General features: G+C 43.4%; 1 protein-coding gene across 8 annotated transcripts in view; it reads left to right on the top strand.

The window, feature by feature from the left end:
• Positions 1-24,466, top strand: part of si:ch211-220f16.2 (golgin subfamily B member 1) — an 87,674-nt gene that overhangs the window by 10,378 nt on the left and 52,830 nt on the right. For 7 of the 8 annotated variants that reach the window (XM_049718576.1, XM_049718579.2, XM_049718578.2 and 4 more), the window contains exons 5-14: positions 630-743; positions 4,305-4,454; positions 4,557-4,736; positions 4,912-5,034; positions 5,162-5,275; positions 5,677-5,980; positions 10,854-10,969; positions 11,624-11,741; positions 11,864-11,955; positions 12,026-12,176. In XM_049718576.1, coding sequence (XP_049574533.1) covers positions 630-743; positions 4,305-4,454; positions 4,557-4,736; positions 4,912-5,034; positions 5,162-5,275; positions 5,677-5,980; positions 10,854-10,969; positions 11,624-11,741; positions 11,864-11,955; positions 12,026-12,176 — 1,462 coding nt within the window. Of the gene's footprint in view, positions 1-629; positions 744-4,304; positions 4,455-4,556; positions 4,737-4,911; positions 5,035-5,161; positions 5,276-5,676; positions 5,981-9,915; positions 10,267-10,853; positions 10,970-11,623; positions 11,742-11,863; positions 11,956-12,025; positions 12,177-24,466 lie in introns of those variants that run through there. The other variant, XM_049718582.2, reaches the window with a different exon arrangement.

Below are 24,466 nucleotides of genomic sequence, written 5' to 3'. Positions count from 1 at the left end.
AGGAAATATTAAAATTTTTTGAGATATGGTTTTTAAGTTTTCTTAAGCTGTAAGCCATAACCCGCAATATTAAAATAATAAAAGGCTTGTAATATTTCATTTTAATTGCATTACAGAAAATAAAGAACTTCATCACAATATTCAAATTTTCTGAGACAGTCATGTATATATAAAACCTATAGATTTTTAGAAATGTATGCTAAACTAACTGCATTTATTTAAAATGTTATTTCCAGCAAGTTTTTCATTGTAAACTTGTGGTTATAGGTTCAGAATTAAAAGCTATCTACAACAGTGCTAAAATGTCTACAAACACACCCTGTTCAAATGGAGTTCTGATTATTATAAAAAGACTGATTCAATTCAAATCCTCTTTAAAAATAATAACCTTCAAAAATCAATTGAAAATGTGTGAAATCTTTTTGAGAGGAAAGGGAATCTGAGATAATGTTTCTGGGGACATTCAGAATTAGAGGTGCAACAATTAATCGATTAGTCAACAACTCTGCTATTGTGACCATTTGTGCACAGGAGATGCTTTTTGTGATTGATATTTTAACAGGTGTGTTTTTATATATTTTTGGATGTCCGTTGTAATTTCAGTCGCAATTCATTCAATATCCTTGTAGGGGCCATCAGAAGGAGGAGACCAAGCCACTCGAGGGAGAATCATTTTACTGAAGAAAAAGGTTGAGGAGCTTGAAGAACACCTTGCCCAGAGTGAGAAGGAGATTGAAAGGAAGGTAGGAAGTCCTTAGGTTTCAGACTCAGGAACACTAAATAAACTGGTATAATTTTAAACTTCACACTTACAGCACACTTGATGTCTATTGCACATCATTTTGTATTTCTTACTCTGTTTATATTTCATGTTGCACCACCAAATAAAAAAAAAATACCAGTTTTGAATATACATTTTTTTTACTGACATGCCATTGTCAAATTGATTTTGATTCTTTTTGTAGACCACTTTTTGATCAGGCAGAATCCATGCAACTCCAAAATGATTACTTTACAGGAAAACAAAATACATGTACCATGATTTTTTTTTTTTTACCAAGTGGAACTGAACTGTTCTATTGATTTGTGAAGAATATGAAATTGGCCTAATTTGAACAAAGGTTTCTGCACATATACAGGTGTGGCAAAATCCGGTCCCCGAGGCTCAGTATCATACATACATGTATGTTTTTTATCTACCTCCTCCAACTCGTCTGACTCAAAAGGTCAGCTCATCAGCAAGCTCTGCAGAAGCTGGATAACAATCCTTATCATTTGAATCAGGTGTGTGGGAGGAGAGAGTAATATAAAACTTCCAGGATACCAGCCCTCGAGGACCGGAGTTGCCCATCCCTGGCCTAAGATAACAAATATCAGTTGGAAATTGCCCATTGACACACATAGGCTAGGTTCACACACGCATACAAATGCGACCCGGATTTTTTTTTTTTGACAGTATGTGAACTGTATCTAAGTATATTATATGAAGTCTGAATGACTCAATTATACTGTAATTTCCGGTGTATAAGCCGCACCGGTGTATAAACCGCACCAGCTAAAATTCAGGGATATTTTAGTTTTTTTTCTTACATAAGCCGCACCGGACTATAAGCCGCACGTGCACACGAGTTTTTTACAAAGAAATACTGGACACAGAAAGCTTTTTTAAAGTTTTAATAACATACCTTAACATTTCTTTCCAAACACGGCCTGTGACGCGCCAGTAATACCGCAGCAACATGGAAGTAACACAGCACTAATAGGGTTTGATTAAATAATACATACCGGTAAAAGTCACTGAGCCGCGGCGGTAACACAGCAGCAACATGGTAGCACAGCACTAACAGGGCTGGTTAAAGTAAAAGTAAAAAAAAGAGCTTCATCGTCTTCATCTTCCTCCTGTGCACTGAAACCGTCGAAGTCTTCCTCCTCAATTTCCGATTGGAATAGTGTTAGATATCCTTCGCCACACACTTTCTCAGTATTTCTTTCGCCGTCATCTTTATCCATTTCTTCTAGCATTTTCCATGATGAGGGTCTGTTCATGCTAATCTTATTCATGCACGAAGCGCTAAATTACATTAAACTAGCGAGCGACGCGTATAGCTCCAGAGTAGACGGGACCACGAAATAAAGAAAAGGGTGCCGCAACACAATGTCATCAACATCGACGGCCTTTACCTTAAAAGCGGCATCATAGACTTAGACTTAGACTTAGACTCAACTTTATTAATCCCTTGGGATTACTCCTTCAGGGAAATTCTGTGTCCAGTAGCAGTAAAATACAAGATACACAAGAAAAACACAAGAGATCAAGATATACAGAAGATGCAGAAATACACACAGTGCAAGAGATAGCAATGAAATGTAAAAGAGGCCAAAAGATAAACTAGGCAAGAAAATCGAGGGAGGTAAAAACACTACACAGTAGTTGCCATAATATTGCGCATTGTATATTGACGTGAAGAATGTGTACAGTTATGTCCCTGTTCATGTCCATGTCACCTCCTCCCCAGTGAGGAGTTGAATAGCTTGATGGCTTGGGGGACAAAGGAGTTCTTCAGTCTGCTTGTCCTACAATTGGGGAGGAGCAGTCTCCCACTGATCCGGCTCCTCTGATTAGTGATGACAGAGTGCAGAGGGTGACTGACATTGCCTATAATGTCCAACAGTTTTTTCAGTGTCCTTGCCTCTGCCACCGTCTCCAATGAGTCCAGCTTCTTGCCGATCAGAGAGCCGGCTCGCCTGACCAGTTTGTCCAGTCTGGAGGTGTCCTTCTTGGATGTGCTGCTGCCCCAGCACACCACGGTGTAAAACAGGACACTGGCAACCACGGACTGGTAGAACATCTCCAAGAGTTTGTTGCAGATGTTAAAAGATTTCTTTTGTCCCCCATAATGACGGTTTGTGTATAAAAGCTTCCTTTCAGTAATGTCAGTCTTGATCGCGCTCTGCGTGATGCGCGAAATGTTGTAAACAAACTAGCACGTCTTCTTCGGCGCATTATCTCTTCTTCGCCTGTCTCGCTCTTGCTTCCTGCTAGAGCGCCCCCAGGAGGCCAGAGGACGTAAAAATCCATAAGTACGTCGCGCCGCCATTTAAGCCTCAGGGTTCAAAGTAACCTTCTGAATAAAATGCATTAAAAGTTCACATTCATTACAACTTGCTTTTGGTGAGCAAAATGTCAGAAAGAATTGAATTTAAATGCTGATTGATTGGGTTTTAATACAATGCAGATGGTCCAAACAGCGCCACTGCTTTGTGTAATCTCTGAGTCACATGGCAGAGTAAGAGAAAGGGTTTAGAGCACAGGTGTCAAACTCAAGGCCCGGGGGCCAGATACGGCCCTCCCCATCATTCTATGTGGCCCACGAAGACAAATTGTGCATCAAATTCGTGTGTCATTACTAGAATTGCAAATTGTCTTCACTTTTAATCTTTTTTTTTAAATATTTGACCAGTTTTTACTCGTCTGATTTGAAAACGAGTTATTTGTCAGTTTGTTTTGTAGCTTTTACTGTATATAATAGTGTTAAGAGTAAAAGTGATCAAGTCATCACAAAAATCACGAAAAAATCTTATATAAGCCGCACCTGACTATAAGCCGCAGGGTTCAAAATTTCGGAAAAAAGTTGCGGCTTATACACCGGAAATTACGGTATATATATTTTTCTTTTCAAATCCAACCTGAGTCTGAATGTAATCCGAACAGGCAGGTCACATATCCGTACCGGGTGTCATCATATGCTTCGTGCAGGCAGGAAGAGAAACTGCTTGAGAGGGGCATTGACTCTGTGAATGTGCAAAGTTGTTTTGAGTGACAATATTGACTTTATAGTATTTTATTTTAATTTCATCCCACTTGAAACATGAAGCACAAAGTGGAGGTTCATGTACGACACACGCCAATGACATGACATCTTTTGTGATGTTTCCATGAAATGAGATTGAAAAGACAATTTCCTCAAAAGAAAGTAATTCTACCTTTTCCAAAATCACTCCTCTGTGGATATGAGATGATAAAAAGATGAGCGACACGCTGGACCACATTTACTGGCGTAAACACAATGCTAGGAGTGATGTCTTCTTCTGAACGTGTGGGTCACTTTGGGGTAGCATATGTTCACACACCAGACAGACTAAGGTCACATTTTGTATGTATGTGAATCTACTTTTCTTTGTCATTCTACTACATACTGCTACATACTCTCATACTCTGCTATACTCTCTGTGCATCCAAATGTATTTGAATACGTGCCTTTATAAGGAATTTTAACACATTGACAATTTCAATGTTTCTTTAGAGGACAGAGGTAGAAGCACAGCAGCTACGAGGTGAAGAAATGGATGCTATGCTGACAGAGAAGGACAGGAAGCTAGCAGAGAAGGAGGCCTACATTATTCATTTGCAAACGGCAACAGCAGTAGACCAGTCCGTTACATCCACACCGCAGGTTCTTTTCACAGAAACAATTTACACAATCATTTTTTCAAGTTCAATCCAATAACTGTCACGTATGTTAGCCACATCTTGACATTCCACTATAATTTCTCAGGTAGATGAAGACCATGGAGCAATGCATGAACTTCAGCAGCTGGTGCAGAGCCTGACCAAGAAAGTTGGAGAAACAGAGGAACGCTATAGTTTGCTTCAGGAGCAGACGGACAGCCTGAAGGAGCTTCTGGACACAGAGAAGGAGCAGTACAGTCAGAAAGAGAACATGTACAAACAAAATGTATGCGTCTTTGCTGTTGTTATTCAGTTATTTCATACTCCAAAAAAAGGCACAGAATGTATTCTATTTTAGCACCGCCAACATATTTTTTTTTTTTTTTTTTTTGCTGTTGTGGGTTTGCTTTGAAATAATCTTCATTTTGGAACCCATCAATGTATTTTGTCTTTGGATTTAGATTCAGACTTTCAAAGAGATAATCCTCCAGAAAGATAATCAACTGACTGAGATCAACCAGATGCATGAACAGGAGCTCTTCAAACTTGCCGCAAAGTCTGATGCCAGTGCTGATCTTGAGCAGGTTGTGATGAGAATGTTGTTGATGTTAAGTGTTCAGATTCTTGAATTTTGCTGGTAAACAGTAAGTATTGAAGAACCTGTTTGATTTCCTTTTCACGCATTATTTCTTCTTTTCATTTTCTTATCAGCTTCTGAAGGCTTTAAAACAGAAACTTCATGAGAAAGAGGAGGTGCTGATTGGAAAAGCACAGGTCATTGATGTTCTTCAGAAAGAAGTCGACGGCAGGGACCAACAGATAAAGGTTAGGAAATGTATTTGTTGCACCTGTATTTGGACTACAAAAGTCTCTCCGAGCAATAAAGATGGTGGATTTGTGAAACTGTTTGCAACACCCATTACCTTGTTTGGTTTGTCCCACCCCAACGAACGTGATGCAATAGATAAAAATTCGTAACAGAAAACAGAGAAATCTGAATAAAAACAGATCATAAAATTAACTCTGTAGCACCTGGAGGATATATTACACTTTTCTACACTCCTGGACACTCCAAATACACAAGAAAATGATTTTAAAAGCAAAAAAAGTCGATTTTCCATGAGATGTCTCCTAGGGACATGGAATATTCTTGTATAGCAGCTCGTTTCTATATATGATAGAATCCCAGAAACCCCCCGTGATGACATTCTTTATTCTGTTGCCAGGAGCTAACAGAGCGGATGCGGAGACTAAACATTGAACGAGAGAGCCTTGAATCCAAAATGGAGGCAGAAAAGCATGTAATGCGAGCCCAACTTCGCGACCTGATGGAGAAGCAGCAGGTTGAGATTCGGCAAATGACAGAAAAGCATCAAGCGCAGTTGACTCATACACAGCAGGACCTACTTGGCCAACTAAATGAGCTGAGAAGAAATAAAGTAACACTACAATCTGTCAGTCAGGAGTCCCCAAAAGCTGAAAACATATCTGATGATTCCGCTTCTTTCCAGAGGATAGCAGAGTTAGAAGGTAGGTGTTTTTGTGAACCCAATCACTCTCTTTTTGAAAAAGGAATCACAGTGGTTAGAGATGTTTTACTGTTGATCCAGTGGAGCCTCGGTTTTTGAACGTCCCGGTTCTCGAACAAATCGGTATTCAAACAAAAAATTCGAGATTTTTTTGCTTCGGATGTCGGACGAAATTTGGTTGTCAAACCTTGCGAGATGAGCCGAGAGGACCCGCATGCCAACTGACTCCGTTCGTTATTACATTCTCGTTACTCTGAGGATTGCATCAACTCTAATCATGCCCACAAAGGAAACAAGTGGGAGCAGTAAAGCCATCCTAAAACACAAAGACGCTCCTAAAGCAATGCGACAATGAGCGCCCGGTGCGCTGCGGTTGCGCGATCGGACCAAATTAAGCTCCCTGCACACTGAGGTCCATTTAAATTTTGGAAAGTACATCAGGACTTTAAAAATATTTTCTAAATTTCAGCGACGGCTCTGTCACAATAACGCGACTAGCGCGGTGCAGTTGCACGGTCGGCGACGCGCTACGGTTACGCGTTCGGTGGTGCGCTGCAGTTGCGCGATCGGACAAAAATGCGCAAATGACAAAATGCTTTTTTTTTGTTTTTTTTTGTTTTTTTTTGCTTGGAAGATATTTTTTTTTTGTAATAGGAAATGATGGCGGCGCGTGCACACGCAGCGGCCACTCTCTGTCCCGTTCGGTGTTTTGTGAGTGTTTACTGAGTGTTTGTCTGGCAGTTTTGTGTGTATTCGTCTCGTGTGATACGTCGTGCTACTAGTGCGGCGGGCATGTTCTGCTCAACATCGGCGGAAGTGGGTTTTATGGCGTTCTGGACTTTGGTGCGGAGAGATTTGCTGCTGGTGTTAGCGCTCGGACTGCTTCGTCATGGAGCGACGCCGGACTGGCCTGCTCTTCCTCCCCCGGTTGGACTGCGTCCTGAGCTCGGACTGCTCCGTCCTGGAGCATTGTTGGGATGCGTCGGCAGCGGGTCTGCGCGGCAGCGGAAGAGGGGCCAGCGCGGAGACGTCGGGCCAGGCTTGCGGCCAACCCAGCTCGCCCATCCGTGCCTTCCATTCTCCTGGCGTACGTTCGTTCGCGGGACGACAAGATGGGTTGCGTTCGCCTGATAGGATCCACGAACCGGACAGTGCGTGCCTGCTGTGTGCTCGTGTTCACAGTGGCCTGGTTGACTGTCATCTTACCAGACTCTGCTGTGCATCGGGAGCAGCTAGCGTGCTATCACGCTTATTGTTCATTGATGTTGACTTCTTATGTTATTTTTCCTGTGTTGTTTACTTGTATGTGCGTTGTGAACTCTGTCTTGTCACCCTGGGATAGTGAGAAACGTAATTTCGATCTCTTTGTGTGTCTTGACATGCGGAGGAATTGACAATAAAGGAGACTTTGACTTTGACTTTTTGACTTTGAAAAACATGATTCGGAATTCGATCGATTCATTTCTCGAACAGCCTTCTGGAACGGATTGTGGTTGAAAACCGATGCTCCACTGTACCTATTTTTAATATCAGTGTGGAAAATAAAGATTAGGGAACGATTTTAGAAATACACTACCGTAATTTTCGGACTAAAAGTCGCTCCAGAATATAGGTCGCATTAGCCATAAAATGCACAATAACGTGAAAAAAAAACATAAGTCGCTCCGAAGTATAAGTCGCTTTTGGGGGGAAATTTAATCGACAAAATCCAACACCAAGAACCGACATGAACAAGCAACAACAGGCTAAACGATAGGTATGCTAACGTGACATAAACACAAACGAAGAGATGAGAACGGGCCTGACGTAACATTGAGTTATTTAAAAAAAACACTATTACATAAATAACACGTTTATAAAACCATCTGTGTCACTCCAATTCATTAAATCCATCGATCGTCCTTTGTCAACAATGGGTGCGCGCCGCTGACGGCGCTTGCACTTCAAAATATTCCACAGGCCCATATAACGATATATAAAGTAGATATCAAATAACTATTATATAAGCAATAATATTATCAAACCATCTGTGCACTCTAAATCATTAAATCCATCGATCAAATTCCTCGTCCTTTGTCAACAACGCCGCGCGTGCGCCCTGACGTCAGCCTCGTCGTTATTCTACAGATCTAGTATATAACTATATTGTAGCGTTAACAAAGTACAAGGAAAAACGTGGGTTTGGTAAACGGCTCGTTATTTAACAAAACAAACTTCCAGGCGTGTGGCGGCGTGTACTTCCAGCCACGGAGGTGGAAGAGAGATCCATAGAATAGGACCGGGCGTGCGTAAAAGCCATGACCGAGCCCCATCCACCGTCCCCGGACAGACACCCGGCCGAGCGCCGGCCCCCGACTTCTATCCACGGAGGTGAAAGAGAGCTCCGTAGAGTCGGATCGGGCGTGCGTGAAAGCCATAATAGTTTTTCAAACCTTCTGTGTCACTCCAAATCCTTAAATCCTTCAAACTCTTCGTCCTCCGTGTCACTTAGAAACAAAGCCGCTAATGTAGTACGTGGGGCCCTACGTCATCTTCGTCATCCCGTGATCAATCTTTGTCCTTTTTGTAAACAACCGCCGCGCCGCGCTGCGCCGCCCTGCGCTGCGCCGCCCTGCGCTGCGCCGCCCTGCGCTGCGCTGCTGACGTCACTTGAAATTCAAATTACAGTAATCCCTTGCTGGATCGCAGTTCCTTTATCGCGGTTTCACTTTTTTGAGGGGGGAACATTTTTGAAAAAATTCACATATAAATCGCTCCTCATTGTAAGTCGCCCCCCCCACCCAAACTATGGGAAAAAAATGCGACTTATAGTCCGAAAATTACGGTATATCTTATGTCAGCAGTCTGCTTAGTATTTGTGAGTGGCACTGAAGGCAGGGTGTGTGAAGTGTCTTGCCCAAAGACGCAACTACACATGACTCGGACAGAGTGGTATTCGAACAGCCGACCCTCCAGTTACAGAACTACCCACTCTTCTTCATGAGTCATAGCCGTCATAAACAAGAGTTTATGACGCACATCATATTTTCATTTTAAGCCATGTTTAGGTGGATTTGCTTGTATATTGATACTTTAATGAACATTTTTTTTATTTGGCTTCTGTTTTTCACTGGACTGGACTTAAGTAAGGTTGGGGAATTCCTATTTAATCTTCGGTCCTCTGGTCAGAAAGTCTTTCAGATACTTTTGGGCAAACTCATGGTGGTCTACCATGCGTCTTTTATATGGGCCTGAATGGTGGATTGCTGCAGATTTAGTTGTCCTTCTACAAGTAGCTTTTTTTTTCTACAGGGGAACTCTGTACTCTGTCAAAGTGAACCCCGGGTTCTTGGTAACCTTGCCAACTCTACTCTGATTCCTCAGTTCACTGTATTAGAGCTGCCAGCTCAAGAAAGACGCTGAATTTGGGAACTTAAAAACAGCAGAAATATTTCTTTACCTTTTCCCAGATCTGTGCCTTGTCTCTGTGGATACATCTTGACATAATGCTTACTTTTTACTCTTTATAGGCACTGTCAGTTGTGGGATCTTATGTAGATAGGTGTGTGCTGGCACTTTAGGTAGCCAGATTTGTACATTTTCAAATGGTGTCCAATAAACTATAGGTACCCTGTGATTGGCACCCAGTCCAGGGTGTACCCTGCCTCTCACCTAGGATAGGCTACAGTGGGGTTGAAAGACACCCATAACCATTTAAAAAAACATCTAGAGCCGAGGGAAAAAAAAGTCGACTAACTGTTAAGTCGACCACAAAAATTGGTGGGCACAAAAAAAAAAAATCAGCCTCAAAACCATAATCAATCATTTCAATACCATATTTGTGCGTGCGAGTGCGCGCGTGTGAGTGAGAGAGTATGTGTTGGGGGTATTGATTAATCAAGATTCCTTAGTGACAGATCCTGGCATAATGATGTCATACATACTCAGTCACAAAGGGTAGCAACATAGTCATGATGCCGTATTTTCCGTAGCATAAGGCGCACTTAAATGCCTTTAATTTTCTCAAAAAAATGAAGGTACGACTTTTAATAAGGGTGCGCCATTTGTGTGGATCGAAAATCTGTAAAGTTGTTTTGTGTGGCTTCCGCCACACAGAGGGGTAATATACAGGCGTAATATGTAGACCCGATGAACCAATCAGAGGACATTATGTTTTACGTAGATCAGGCCAAAAAAAACAGTACGTACGTAACACGTACATGAAAGAAGGGAACTTGTCCAAACGTTTAATTTGGATGCAGAAGATGAGAACTTTGATGGATTCGCGTATTAATATCGATTAACAATGTGAGTACTCATTCAAGTTCACACGCATTGTTAAACGATGAAGAGTTGAGTTTCCTCCATAGTCTGAATCTTCTCCCTTACGATACTTTTATGATTTAAGTAGGTAAATGGTACCACACCACAGTGTCTATCTTATCTTTGGTTATTGTTCAGAATTTAGCTCCTTGGCTAAACTTAGCAAATACTACTCGGAATGCTGTCCTTGATGTATTGGGAAATTTCGAAACATTAGAAAAAAGTGACATCAAAATCATTGTAAATTGAAAAGTGACTGTCTGGTTTTCTTTTTTGTCAAAGTGAAGGCTGATTTTAACTTTCTTCCTTTGCACTCACATAGGTTTTGTTTTAATATACCGTTATTCCTACTTAACTGAATACACTCACTTTGAGTCCATGCCCTGAAACAATACTTATCCAATTGAAGTTTCCCAAAACCGCATGATGCATGATACGGAACATTTTTTTTGTTCCTGGCTCCTTTTATTGTTTGATGGTTTTCAGTGACTTTGATCTGTTTGTGATTTGCTGATACTGCAGCACCGCGGTGAGCTGATTCAATTAATTTAATTTCCCTTTTCTTTTTATAGCCCAAACAAAGCAGAAAATAGAAGAAGCCAGCAGATCGGAGGCGAAGTTCCTGAAAATGAAAGCCTGGTCTAAATCTCGAATCAGACAGCTGGAGGAAGAGCTGAAAAAAAGTCAGGTCAGATGATCAACCCAAAAACTTTGTCAGTTGTATTATTTTTTTTTTGCTTATCTTTGTTTTTGTTAAAATGTTTGTGAAGTTTGTTTCATAAAAAACATGTTAAAGGGATACTTTACTGAGTTGGCCAATTCAGCAGTAAAAAGTTAGTCATTTGTCTATCATTAATTTGATGACAATTTGTTGGCAATTTACCACTGCAGCAACTCCAAACTGAAGCAAATAAATAAAAGGTCATCTCTGATTGGCTGCTGTCACGCATGTATGTGACCAAGTTCGTCTTTGAGTTTTTGCATCTATAATGTTGTATTAGCGCTGTTTACTGGAGCATATGTGTATTGCAACCAGGCACATGCTTAATCGAGAAATACGCACACACTTGAGCACCGTAATCGACCTGAAATTTATTGCGATCAGTAATCACGATCATATAATCGCCCAGGCCAAGCAGAACCTTTAGTAAGGTGTATCACCACTCACCCTGGCCACCATGCTGAAAATGTTCTGGCTATGCCTATGACAAAACCAGCAGCGTTTGTGTGTTATGACATAGTTCACACAACAGATTCTCAGTCTCTCAGGAGCACTCCAAAAATGCAGCTTTGCCAATCAAGTGATCTTACCTTCGAGCCATGTGTGTTGTTTCTTTTTAAGGCTGGCATTGCGCCTCCTGATCTTACTGCCTTGCGAAGTCAGATTACAGAACTGGAGGTGGAACGTGAGGAAAACCTTTGGAAAGTGGAGCAGTACGAGGAGCTCAAAGCAAAGAATGGTACTTAAAACTGTGAATTTTTGGGTGCACGTATTATCATTTCAGTTTTAATTTTTAATGTTGCCTTAATCACAATCATATAAAAGTATCCTCACACAATGTGTTGATTCTTTCACCAACAGACATGTTGGAGGCTAAACTGGAGGTATATGAGGAGCAACAGAGGACATTGCAAGCAGATCTGGAACAGTTTACAAAAAGAGCTACCTCCCAGGTCTGGGTTCCAGGATTAATTTTCAAATGAGTGCTCTTCTTATTGTTTCTTGACTTCTCATACTGTACAGGCAAGTGAGTCTGGGAGTGCTGATGATGCTCACAGCCAGGTGTTGGAGTGGCAGGAGATGGTAGATGAGGCAGTGAGTGCCAGGGATCAGGCCAGGGAAGAAAAGGCTGCCATGGTCCTTCGCATTACCCACATGGAAGAAGAAAGAGAGGGTAAGGGCTTTGCCAGAGGATGATGACTGTTGGGCTCCCTTCAGCCAAAATCCAATTTTTAGTCCATTCAGATTCAAACAGGAAGGCTCCTGTGAAGTCTCAACATCCACAATGCACATGAAATCCAATTTTTGCAAGATGTATTAAAACCACATCTAGGAAGTAGTTTCATATATGATTTGGACGGGATGTGTCTGAAGTGCTCCAAACACACAAATCAGTTTTGACTGTCTGTGATGGCACTCTATGTAACTCAAGACCCCATACGCCAATTGAAGTGGGGAGCAGTAAAGAATGGAGCACATCGCAGAAACTGAAAACGGCACTCCCTATACAGTGGAGGAAACGCATTGCCTTATCGGTTTGTGGGGCGAGTCCTTTTATGAACATATTACACGTGTTGCTACTGTCACAATTAGTGACGTCAAACACTTAGCATGCTGGATGACGCCACTGTTCTGACAATGTTGCAACAACAATCTGTCAGATAGGTCAATGAGGTGAACAGATCTTGAGGAGGAGTCTGCTTTGAATAATATGGCTGTAGTCTGAATGCAGCCTAAATGTCACAGGTCTTGGAATGAAATTAAAACATCCCCCTACATTCAGTGGTTATTTGTTTTTTCTTCAAAATATGATGCAAACAGCAACGAAAAAAGACAAGTGTAATGAATTGTAATGCATAGTGACTCATGGCCAAGCATTCATTCATTCATTCAGAGCAATATTGTTCAAATCCCTGGCCTAGTCAAATTGAAGTTGAATTGATGTATTCTTTGTTATAGAAATATAAATTCCACGTTAATTGCCTCATGAACTGGCAGCTAAGTGAATTCCACCTCTTCTTTTGTCCAATCACCCCACCACCACCACCCTCTTTTCTGATACCATTATTAGTGCTACAGAGAGAATTAGAATGTTTTTATTGTTTACTATTTGTCCTATTGTCTGACTGAACATTACCTTCCTTTTTTTTTTTTTTTTATTCACTGCTTTCTCCATTGTTAATGAGGTGTACTTCATTGACCCTGTGCTGTCCCATCATGAGGACTGCCCACTTGCCCTCACCAGCTCCTGCTCCATGGATGGGAGTAGCCACATAGAACAGTTTCCCATCAGTTTTGTGCATGCAGGCTCTTCCTGAGCTGTAGTGTTGGTCTTCCTATCTGTACTGGCTGAAGCTTCCCACAATTTTGTCTTTAATGGGTTGAGCTGCAGCCAGTGCAGTTGCAGACAGCACATTTTAGTCTTAATTTCAGTTGGCCTTCCTTCCCTACTCTTCGGTGTTATTTTCCTTTTATTTTTTCACTTTTTCACTTTTAATATTTAAATTATGTCTCCAATATTTTTTTTGTTGACCAAAATGAAATTATAATTAAAAATAACAGTTCATGAAATCCAGTTAACAATAAACAACCGCCAGCAAATATTTAGACTCACCAGTCTGAGATGTTCATTTAGTGGTTTAATTATGTATAAAAACAGTCACACACACGACTGAAATCACATTAATTGGCAACTTTCTGGCTTCAAGGTACGCTAAATGAAATCAAGAAAAAAAAAAGTAATCTAACAGGTATTTATCTAGACCAAACACGGGAAAAAATATGGACTTGCTAAATTTTGAAGGAAAAAAACATGGAATTATGATAAAACAGAACAAGAAAACATCAACACATCACTAGTACTTTGTTGCACTACCTCTGGCACAGTCATACTCCCAGTCTCAGAGGCATGGTGAGTGATAAATAATAGCCTTCATCAGCCTGGCTCCAACTTTTTCTGATTGCTTGTTGTCACCTTGTGATAGACTATTTTCTTCAATTGGATTAAGATCCAGACTATTTGCAGGCCATGACATTGACATTGTGTGTCAAGCAAAGTTTTTACATTGCTTGCTCTATGGCTAAATGCAGTATCATCTTGATTTTTTTTTTTTTTTCATCTTCCCCAATTTTCTTTCAATTGATAATGATGAGAAAAGTCTCAAATGTCAATGTAAGTCTCTAGGCTATACTAAGTTTGGACGTGCCGGTGTCCAAAATTCACGATAGCATATGGAAAAAATGGTAGGCTGTACACGTACAACCATCCAAAGTCACCTTGACTCTAAAAAAACATATTTGTCAGAAAAACTAGCTTGGGCTGAAATCTTTCGTGAGTGGACACTACTGGCTGGGTCCTGTTCACTTGAATGAGAGCCGCAATCTAGGCTCCCTGCTCAACGGTTGAGGGCGGAGGGCTCAGATGCTGGAGAGTGATGACGACCGAGCTGTGCCTTTTCCTTTTTATCTGTACTTTAACTTTCGCTGCTGGATATTACAGTAAAATTGTGGAATTAATCGACATTACAGGACTGTCTCAGAAAATTAGAATATTGTAATAAAGTTCTTTATTTTCTATAATGTAATTAAAAAAACAAAAATGTAATACATTCTGGATTCATTACAAATCAACTGAAATATTGCAAGCCTTTTATTATTTTAATATTGCGGATTATGGCATACATCAAGAAAACTCAAGTATCCTAACTCAAAATATTTGAATATTTCCTCAGACAAAGTAAAAAAAATATATATTTATAACAGCAAAACAAAATCAAACATTTGAAAATGTTCATTAATGCACTCAGTACTTGGTTGGGAATCTTTTTGCACGGATTACTGCATCAATGCGGCATGGCATGGAGGCAATCAGCCTGTGGCATTGCTGAGGTGTTATGGATGCCCAGGATGCTTCAATAGCGGCCTTTAGCTTATTTGCATTGTTGGGTCTGGTGTCTTTCAGCTTCTTCTTCACAATACCCCACAAATTATCTATGGGTTTCAGGTCAGGGGAATAGGCAGGCCAATCGAGGACAGTAATGCCATGGTCAGTACACCATTTACTGGTGGTTTTGGCACTGTGGGCAGGTGCCAGATCATGCTGGAAAATGAAATCATCATCGCCATAGAGCTTTTCAGCAGACACAAGCATGTAGTGCTCTAAAATCTCTTGGTACGCAGCTGTATTTACTCTCGACTTGATGAAACACAGTGGACCAACGCCAGCAGCTGACATGGCTCCTCAAACCATCGCTGACTGTGGGAACTTCACACAGGATTTTAAGCCACTTAGATTTTACTCCTCTCCAGCCTTTCTCCAGACTCTGGCGCCTTGCCTTCCAAATGAAATACAAAACTTGCTTTCGTCTGAAATGAGTACTTTGGACCACTCTGCAACTGTCCAGTGCTTCTTATCCATAGCCCAAGCCAGACGCTTCAGAAGTGGCTTGACCATGGGAATACGGCTATTATAGGCCATTTCCCGGACACGTCTGTGAACAGTGGCTTTTGATACCTGGACTCCAGCTTCAGTCCACTGTCTTTGAAGCTCCCCCAAATTCTGAAAGCGACTCTTCTTCACAATGCTGTTAAGGCTGCGTTCATCTCTCTTGGTTGTGCAGCGTTTCCTGCCACATTTCCCCCTTCCAACAGACTTTTTGTGGATGTGCTTTGAAACTGCACTCTGTGAACAGCTTGTTCTTTGAGAATTTTTTTTTTGTGTCTTACCCTCCTGATGGAGGGTGTCAATGATGGTCCTCTGGACAGCAGTCAAATCAGCAGTCTTCCCCATACTTGTGATTTAGTTTACTGAACCAAGCTGAGTGTTTTTCAAGGCTCAGGAAACCCTTGCAGATGTTTCGAGTTAATTAGACGATTCAAGTGGTTAGTTGAATACCCTACTAGTTTACTTTTTCATGATATTCTAATATTTTGAGATAGGATATTTGAGTTTTCTTAAGCTGTATGCCATAATCAACAATATTAAAATAATAAAAGCTTTGCAATATTTCAGTTGATTTGTAATGAATCCAGAATGTATGATATTTTTGTTTTTTTAATTGCATTACAGAAAATAAAGAATATCACAATATTCTAATTTTCTGAGACAGTCCTGTACATCACCTGGCATCCTGCTCATATTCCCGGTGCTTAAAAATAAAATGTAGGGGCAAAAGTGAATTTTCCTTGCTATATTGTGACCAATATTGCGCAACTACTAAGAACAACTTTTTTGGACACTTGGACTCAAGTGAGGATGAGTGTTTCAGAAAATGAATGGATGAATAGATAACAAACAGTATGACATTGTCTTTTCCTGCCATGTTCAAGTCAACTTTAGTCACTTTTAGTGTTTCTTTAAGTTAGAAAGTTACCATTTGAAGTTACTATAGTTTTGTGTCATATCTGTGATCTACTGATCCTTTTGTGTCTACAAATTTAAACAATGGAATGATCATCTTCTGAGACTGGTAATTCCATATTTATTGTCAGGGGTTTTAATATTGTCAAATAATGATCATTCGTCATAGCCTTAAACATTTTCAGCAGTTAACTGCACACACAAACTACATTCGTTTAGTCACATTGTAGAGCTATTTAATTTAGAATACTACAACATTAGATAATCTTTGTGTTGAATGCCCATTTTTTTCTAAAAGTTGGTCATGCCCAACTGTGGCTTTTGATACGCAGTTGGTCATGTAGGCTATAGTGTAAACATTGAGTAAATTTTTACACTATAGCTATTCTTTTCGCAGCTGAGATTAATCCCTCAAAACAACACATTAGAAGCTCGAACATCTGTATTTAGAAAAAAAATGTGCTGTGTGCAGATACGTTTGACGTGATGAGAGGGTGGCTGACATTAGCATTTACCTATTGCTTCCGATCAGTACAAGTGGCCTTCGATCACTGCAAATACAAAGCCCAATTCCAATGAAGTTGGGGCATTTTGTTAAACATAAATAGAAACCAAATATAATGTTTTGGAAAATGATGTTCAACCTATATTTAATTGAATACACTAAAAACACAACAAATTTAATGTTAAAATTGAACTTCTGTGATGGTATGGGTGTTGGGTTGACAACATTTATCTGAAATCAGTCTCAGAGACGGTAGGTCTTTTTGGCTTAGCGTTTTCTTCTGCGCAGGACGTACCCCAGACACACACACCGCAAGTGTGGCTGAGATCCGCACTCTGCTCGAATTTAGCCGTGCCTTTTATTGAGAGAGAAACAAAGTGTACATGATCAAGTAGGTTTCCAAACAGGAAGGACATAATTATTATCTCATTACCACAAAGGGGCATGTGTACATGATCGAGTTGGTTTCCAAACAGGACGGACATAATTATTATCTCATTACCACAGAACAAAGGAGATACTCTTATGGTCGGAGCAGTATGGACGTCTCATGACCATTATCTTAACAAAGACATAGTCTGTGTCTCTGCTTCAGCCATCCCATGACAATTTCATGATCTGATCATGTCTAGCTAACTGTGGGGCTTATTGTATAGCGCGGCTAATGACTCCAGTCATTAGCCGGCCATATGCCCCCAAGTCATTTTCACAAGGCCAGATGGTCACATACTGGGAGAATCTTGCACACAAAAGTAGATACATAGAATCCAATGATCAAAAGTATATCATTTCCAACAATGGGGCATGGGTTACTTACAGATCTGTTGACTCATTTAAGCTGAAAGATACAAACAGGTTTTAGAGAAACATATACTACTTTCCAAGCAATGTCTTTTTCATGGACCATCCATCCATCCATCCATCTTCTTCCGCTTATCCGGGGTCGGGTCGCGGGGGCAGCAGCTTTAGGAGGGACTCCCAGACTTCCCTCTCCCCAGCCACTTCATCCAGCTCATCCCGGGGGATCCCAAGGCGTTCCCAGGCCAGCTGAGAGACATAGTCTCTCCAGCGCGTCCTGGGTCGTCCCCGGGGTCTCCTACCGGTGGGACATGCCCGGAACACCTCCCCAGGGAGGCGTCCAGGAGGCATCCTGATAAGATGCCCGAGCCACCTCATCTGGCTCCTCTCAACGTGGAGGAGTAGCGACTCTACTCCGAGTCTCTCCCGGATGACCGAGCTTCTCACCCTATCTCTAAGGGAGAGCCCGGACATCCTGCGGAGAAAACTCATTTCGGCCGCTTGTATCCGAGATCTCGTTCTTTCGGTCACGACCCATAGCTCGTGACCATAGGTGAGGGTAGGAGCGTAAATCGACCGGTAAATTGAGAGCTTTGCCTTTTGGCTCACCTCTCTCTTCACCACAACGGACCGGTACAGGGTCCGCATTACTGCCGACGCTGCACCGATCCGCCTGTCGATCTCACGCTCCATCCTCCCCTCACTCGTGAACAAGACTCCAAGATACTTGAACTCCTCCACTTGGGGCAGGATCTCATCCCCGATCCGGAGAGGGCATTCCACCCTTTTCCGATCGAGGACCATGGACTCGGATTTGGAGGTGCTGACCCTCATCCCGACCGCTTCACACTCGGCTGCGAATCGTTCCAGCGAGAGCTGGAGATCACGGCCTGAAGAAGCCAACAGCACCACGTCATCTGCAAAAAGCAAAGACGCGATGCTGAGGTCCCCAAACCGGACCCCCTCAACGCCTCGGCTGCGCCTAGAAATTCTGTCCATAAAAATTATGAACAGAATCGGTGACAAAGGGCAGCCTTGGCGGAGTCCAACCCTCACTGGGAACGAATCTGTCTTACTGCCGGAAATGCGGACCAGACTCTGGCATCGGTGGTACAGGGACCGAACCGCCCTTATCAGTTGGCTCGGCACCCCGTACTCCCGAAGCACCCTCCACAGAACCTCCCGAGGGACACGGTCGAACGCCTTCTCCAAGTCCACAAAACACATGTGGACTGGTTGGGCGAACTCCCATGCACCCTCGAGGATCCTGCCGAGGGTGTAGAGCTGGTCCACTGTTCCACGGCCAGGACGAAAGCCACACTGCTCCTCCTGAATCCGAGGTTCGACCTCCCGACGGACCCTCCTCTCCAGCACCCCTGAATAGACCTTACCAGGGAGGCTGAGGAGTGTGATTCCCCTGTAATTGGAACACACCCTCCGGTCCCCCTTCTTAAAGAGGGGAACCACCACCCCAGTCTGCCAATCCAGAGGCACTGTCCCCGATGTCCACGCAACGTTGTAGAGGCGTGTCAGCCATGACAGCCCCACAACATCCAGAGCCTTTAAGAACTCCGGGCGGATCTCATCCACCCCCGGGGCCTTGCCACCGAGGAGTTTTTTGACTACCTCAGTGACTTCGGCCCCAGAGATTGGAGAATCCGCCTCAGAGTCTCCAGGCCCTGCTTCCTCAATGGAAGGCGTGTAGGTGGAATTGAGGAGGTCTTCGAAGTATTCTCCCCACCGACTCACGACGTCCCGAGTCGAGGTCAGCAGCACGCCATCCCCACTGTAAACAGTGTTGACGTTGCACTGCTTCCCCCTCCTGAGACGCCGGATGGTGGACCAGAATTTCCTCGAAGCCGTCCGAAAGTCATTCTCCATGGCCTCACCGAACTCCTCCCACGCCCGGGTTTTTGCCTCAGCAACCGCCGAAGCCGCGTTCCGCTTGGCCATCCGGTACCTGTCAGCTGCCTCCGGAGTCCCGCAGGCCAAAACGGCCCGATAGGACTCCTTCTTCAGCTTGACGGCATCCCTTACCGCCGGTGTCCACCAGCGGGTTCGGGGATTGCCGCCACGACAGGCACCAACGACCTTACGGCCACAGCTCCGGTCGGCCGCCTCAACAATGGAGGCGCGGAACATGGTCCACTCAGACTCAATGTCCCCCGCCTCCCCCGGGACGTGGGAAAAGCTCTGCCGGAGGTGGGAGTTGAAGCTCTTCCTGACAGGAGATTCTGCCAGACGTTCCCAGCAGACCCTCACAGAGCGTTTGGGTCTGCCAGGTCGGACCGGCATCTTCCCCCACCATCGGAGCCAACCCACCACCAGGTGGTGATCAGTTGACAGCTCCGCCCCTCTCTTCACCCGAGTGTCCAAAACATGCGGCCGCAAATCCGATGACACGACTACAAAGTCTATCATCGAACTGCGGCCTAGGGTGTCCTGGTGCCAAGTGCACACATGGACACCCTTATGTTTGAACATGGTGTTCATTATTGAAAATCCGTGTCGAGCACAGAAGTCCAACAATAGAACACCGCTCGGGTTCAGATCAGGGGGGCCGTTCCTCCCAATCACGCCCTTCCAGGTCTCACTGTCATTGCCCACGTGAGCATTGAAGTCACCCAGTAGAACGATGGAGTCCCCAGAAGGAGCGCTCTCCAGCACCTCTTCCAGGGACCCCAAGAAGGGTGGGTACTCTGAGCTGCTGTTTGGTGCATAGACACAAACAACAGTCAGGACCCGTCCCCCCACCCGAAGGCGGAGGGAGGCTACCCTCTCGTTCACCGGGGTGAACCCCAATGTGCAGGCGCCCAGCCGGGGGGCAATAAGTATACCCACACCTGCTCGACGCCTCTCACCGTGGGCAACTCCAGAGTGGAAGAGAGTCCAGCCCCTCTCAAGAGGGCTTGTACCGGAACCCAAACTGTGTGTGGAGGCTAGTCCGACTATATCTAGTCGGAATCTTTCTGCCTCGCACACCAGCTCGGGCTCCTTTCCAGCCAGAGAGGTGACATTCCATGTCCCAAGAGCCAGCTTCTGCAGCCGGGGATCAGACCGCCAAGGTCCCTGCCTTTGGCTGCCGCCCAGCTCACATTGCACCCGACCCCTTCGGCCCCTCCCACAGGTGGTGAGCCCATGGGAAGGGGGACCCACGTTTCCATTTCGGGCTATGCCCGGCCGGGCCCCATGGGTGAAGACCCGGCCACCAGACGCTCGCCTTCGAGCCCCACCTCCAGGCCTGGCTCCAGAGGGGGGCCCCGGTGACCCGCGTCCGGGCGAGGGAAAACAAAGTCCATTTATGGTTTTCATCATAAGGGGCTTGGGTGAGCCGTGCTTTGTCTGACCCCTCACCTAGGACCCGTTTGCCATGGGTGACCCTACCAGGGGCATGAAGCCCCCGACAACATGGCTCCTAGGATCATAGGGGCACGCAAACCCCTCCACCACGATAAGGTGACGACTCGCGGAGGGGTTTTTCATGGACGCCCCTGCTTATTTCAGCAAGACAATGCCAAACCCCATTCTGTACATGTTACAACAGTGTGGCCTTATAATAAGAGTGCAGGTACTAAACTGGGCTGCCTGCAGTCCCTACTTGTCTCCCATTGAAAATGTGTGTGCATTATGAAGTATAAAATATGCGGCACTGTTGAACAGCTGAAGCTGTACATCAAGCAAGAATGGCAAAGAATTCCATCTACAAAAGTTCAACAATTAGTGACCTTAGTTTCCCAAATATTCATTGACATTTTTAAAAAAAAAAAGGTAACACAGTGGTAAACATGACCCTGTCGCAGCTTTTTTGGAATTTGTTACAGACATAAAATTCAAAGTTAATGATGGTTTATCACATTAAATATCTTGAGCATCCATCCATTATCCATACCGCTTGTCTCCACGAGGGTCGCGGTCGTGCTCGAGCCGATCCCAGCAGTTTTTGGGCCCGTGGTTAGGGTACACCCTGAACTGATTGCCAGCTAATTGCGGGGCACACATATAAAAACACATATCACACAATTTGGAGTGCTCAATTGGCCCACCATACATGTCTTTGAAATGTGGGAGGAAACCACAATACCTGGGGAGAGCCTGCAAACTCCACACAAGAAGGCCAGAGCCAGACTCAAACCTCTCCAGCTCACACATGAGACCAAACACACATCTGAGCTGTGACGCGGATATTCTAACCCAGGGGTGGGCAAACTTTTTGACTTGCGGGCCGAATTGGGTTCTAAATTTTGACCGGGGGGCCGAACCAGGAGCAGATGGATGTAGAGTTTGTGTGAAGTAATATAAACGACCTGTAAAGGTCATTGCATAAAAGGTTTTGGCCTTTAGTAGGTAGTAAAGCGTGAATATTCAAAAAAAGTTTTTTGAAAACAAATTCATTTATTAACAGCATTAAAAAAAAAAAAAAATCCCTAAAAAACTGCTATCAGTGATTCTCATAAAATACGACACTGTTATTATGAATAACAGTCTCCATCACTTCAGTGTCTGCAGGTCAGATTAATGAAAGATGTTTATCTTATGAGATCACATCAAACGGCAAACATTCTGACCAAATATATCATCTTGAAGAATCGGTGAAAGCATACATCCAAATAAAGTAATCAAAACGGCAACACGGTGAGGGGTATCTGAAAATCAGAGCAGAGTTTTAACTCACAAACACCTGGTAACAGTGGTGAGGAAACGGGAAACACTTCCTTAAAGTAAGCCTTAAGAAGTTTACAGGTTAAGATTAGTCACAAACAGGTGGTGCGTCAATGTCCTTGAGCATCCTGCATTGTTTGAAAATGAGAATGGTCGCTAGTTTCAATCCCTGCTATTTGTACAGATCATATTCAAAATGCATTTTTTTACAATAAACTTGAAAGCCTCCCCTTCATTTTCAGTGGGAACAGTGTAGTTTGTCTCCCTTTTTTTGCTAGTGTGTCATAGTCTGGAGTAAAATTTGTTGTGGCAATTCTAAGGAGAGATCCGAGGTGTTGGTCCGTTTACCTAGATCTGTGACGGGTTGATGTTGATGTTCATGTGGCTGAACGTCACGTCGCGTGACGTCGAGCCAAATTGGCCACTCTTTTTAAACACTCGGGACTCAGTGTCCACCTTGCTTTTCCTTGGGCGACTCATTTTAATGGAAGGATTCCAGGGGACGGTTTGTGGGTGGCTTTAGCGTAAAACTGTATCCGAAAGCTCGGCGCGCAAATTACAAGAATGCTGTCATCACAGCCCACGCTCTAAATTCGGCACTGATACAAATAGAGCGCGAGTGCGCCATTTCCGTACTACTGAGTACGTACACGCACTTGTGAGTGTGCACCGAGCTTTCTGACACGGCTTCCGGTAGTAAATGCGCAGGCGAGTGGTTCCCCATCTACTGGGGAAACGCAGTCATTGCAGGCAAAATGACCGGGAAAAAAAAGTTTAATAATACAATTTATTTAGGGTTGGCGGGCCGGATTAAACGGTCCCATGGGCCGGATGTGGCCCGCGGGCCGTAGTTTGCCCATACCTGTCCTAACCTGTGCATCACTGTGCCACCTTCTTTGTAGTATATTAAGTTAAATATCGTACATATAATGGCATTTTTTTTTTTTTTTTTAATTGACATTTCCAGCTCAGGAGCGTGATAATACATGACGTCATAGTATTTCATTCTTCATGACCACAGCATACATGACGTCACATATGTCTGCTACAGGCTAAATTTGAAAGTAAACCAGCAGTTGTAGCAGCCGTTGATGAGTAACATACATAAAGAATCGTTCAATTCTCCTTGCCCATTTAGAGGAGCTTCATTTAGAGGTGCTTTATTTAGAGGCGGTTCATTTTGAGGCGCCGACTCATCATTCCTCTCCACATCTCACACCTCTGGGTTCCAGATTGACGTTCCTCTCTCTTAATCCTCAGCTCTACCAGTCTTCCATCCAGTGGTATTAACGTAGACTGTCCAACAGCGCCAACACTTCCGCTGAAGAAAACATGTCTGTGAATAATGGTGCCCATTACGGACGCAAAAAACACAAGCACCCCTTAATCGTCGAGCGACGAAAGTCAGAGTCAACAACCCCCCAATAAAATGTCCACATGCTGCCAAAAAGTCGCAACCATCAAGCACCGATATTCTCCTTTGACAAATGTCACGTCCAAAATGCTAAAAACCGTCCACAAGAAGTCCACAGGTAGAACAGTAAACATCACATAACACCAAAAATTAAAAAAACAATACAAACAGCAGAGCTCTACCCTTAAAAAGAAATTAAGTTGCACAACCACATATCTTGATTATTTATTTATTTAAATTCATTATATTGCGCGTTCTGAGCAAAATGTTGATCAAACATCCCTATTTGTTTTCTGTAGCATATTTAATCAGCATATTTAATCAAACGTTTAACGGATGTAGTGCCTTGCATTCATATCTTCAAACAATTTTGTAAGGCAGGCCTGTCGCTGCATCATAAGTATCTCCTGTTCTTTTGTAATTACCTTCCTTCGACTATTTTCTTCTTTTGCTTTGAGCTGCCCCCTCTGCCTACACTGTCAGCCTGTTGTCACAAAACAGATGGGAACATGTTTTGTACATGATTGGGAAAAAAGCCACATCACAGATCACCTATCTGAATCCTCACTTAAGTCAGTGATCCTGGTGATTATTGCCTTCTATGATGATTGATGAAAATTTCTCTGGTCTTTCTGCCATCAATGATTTTTCTTGTCGCCCAAAGACTTGAAGGCAGTCACTTTTTCTTTCCACTAAACGTGCAAGCTTGAACAGCAGATTTTCACTAAG

Source organism: Syngnathus scovelli, chromosome 4 (genome assembly GCF_024217435.2).
Source record: "Syngnathus scovelli strain Florida chromosome 4, RoL_Ssco_1.2, whole genome shotgun sequence".
Lineage (NCBI taxonomy): Eukaryota > Metazoa > Chordata > Actinopteri > Syngnathiformes > Syngnathidae > Syngnathus > Syngnathus scovelli.
This window is presented reverse-complemented; position numbering and strand designations above follow the sequence as displayed.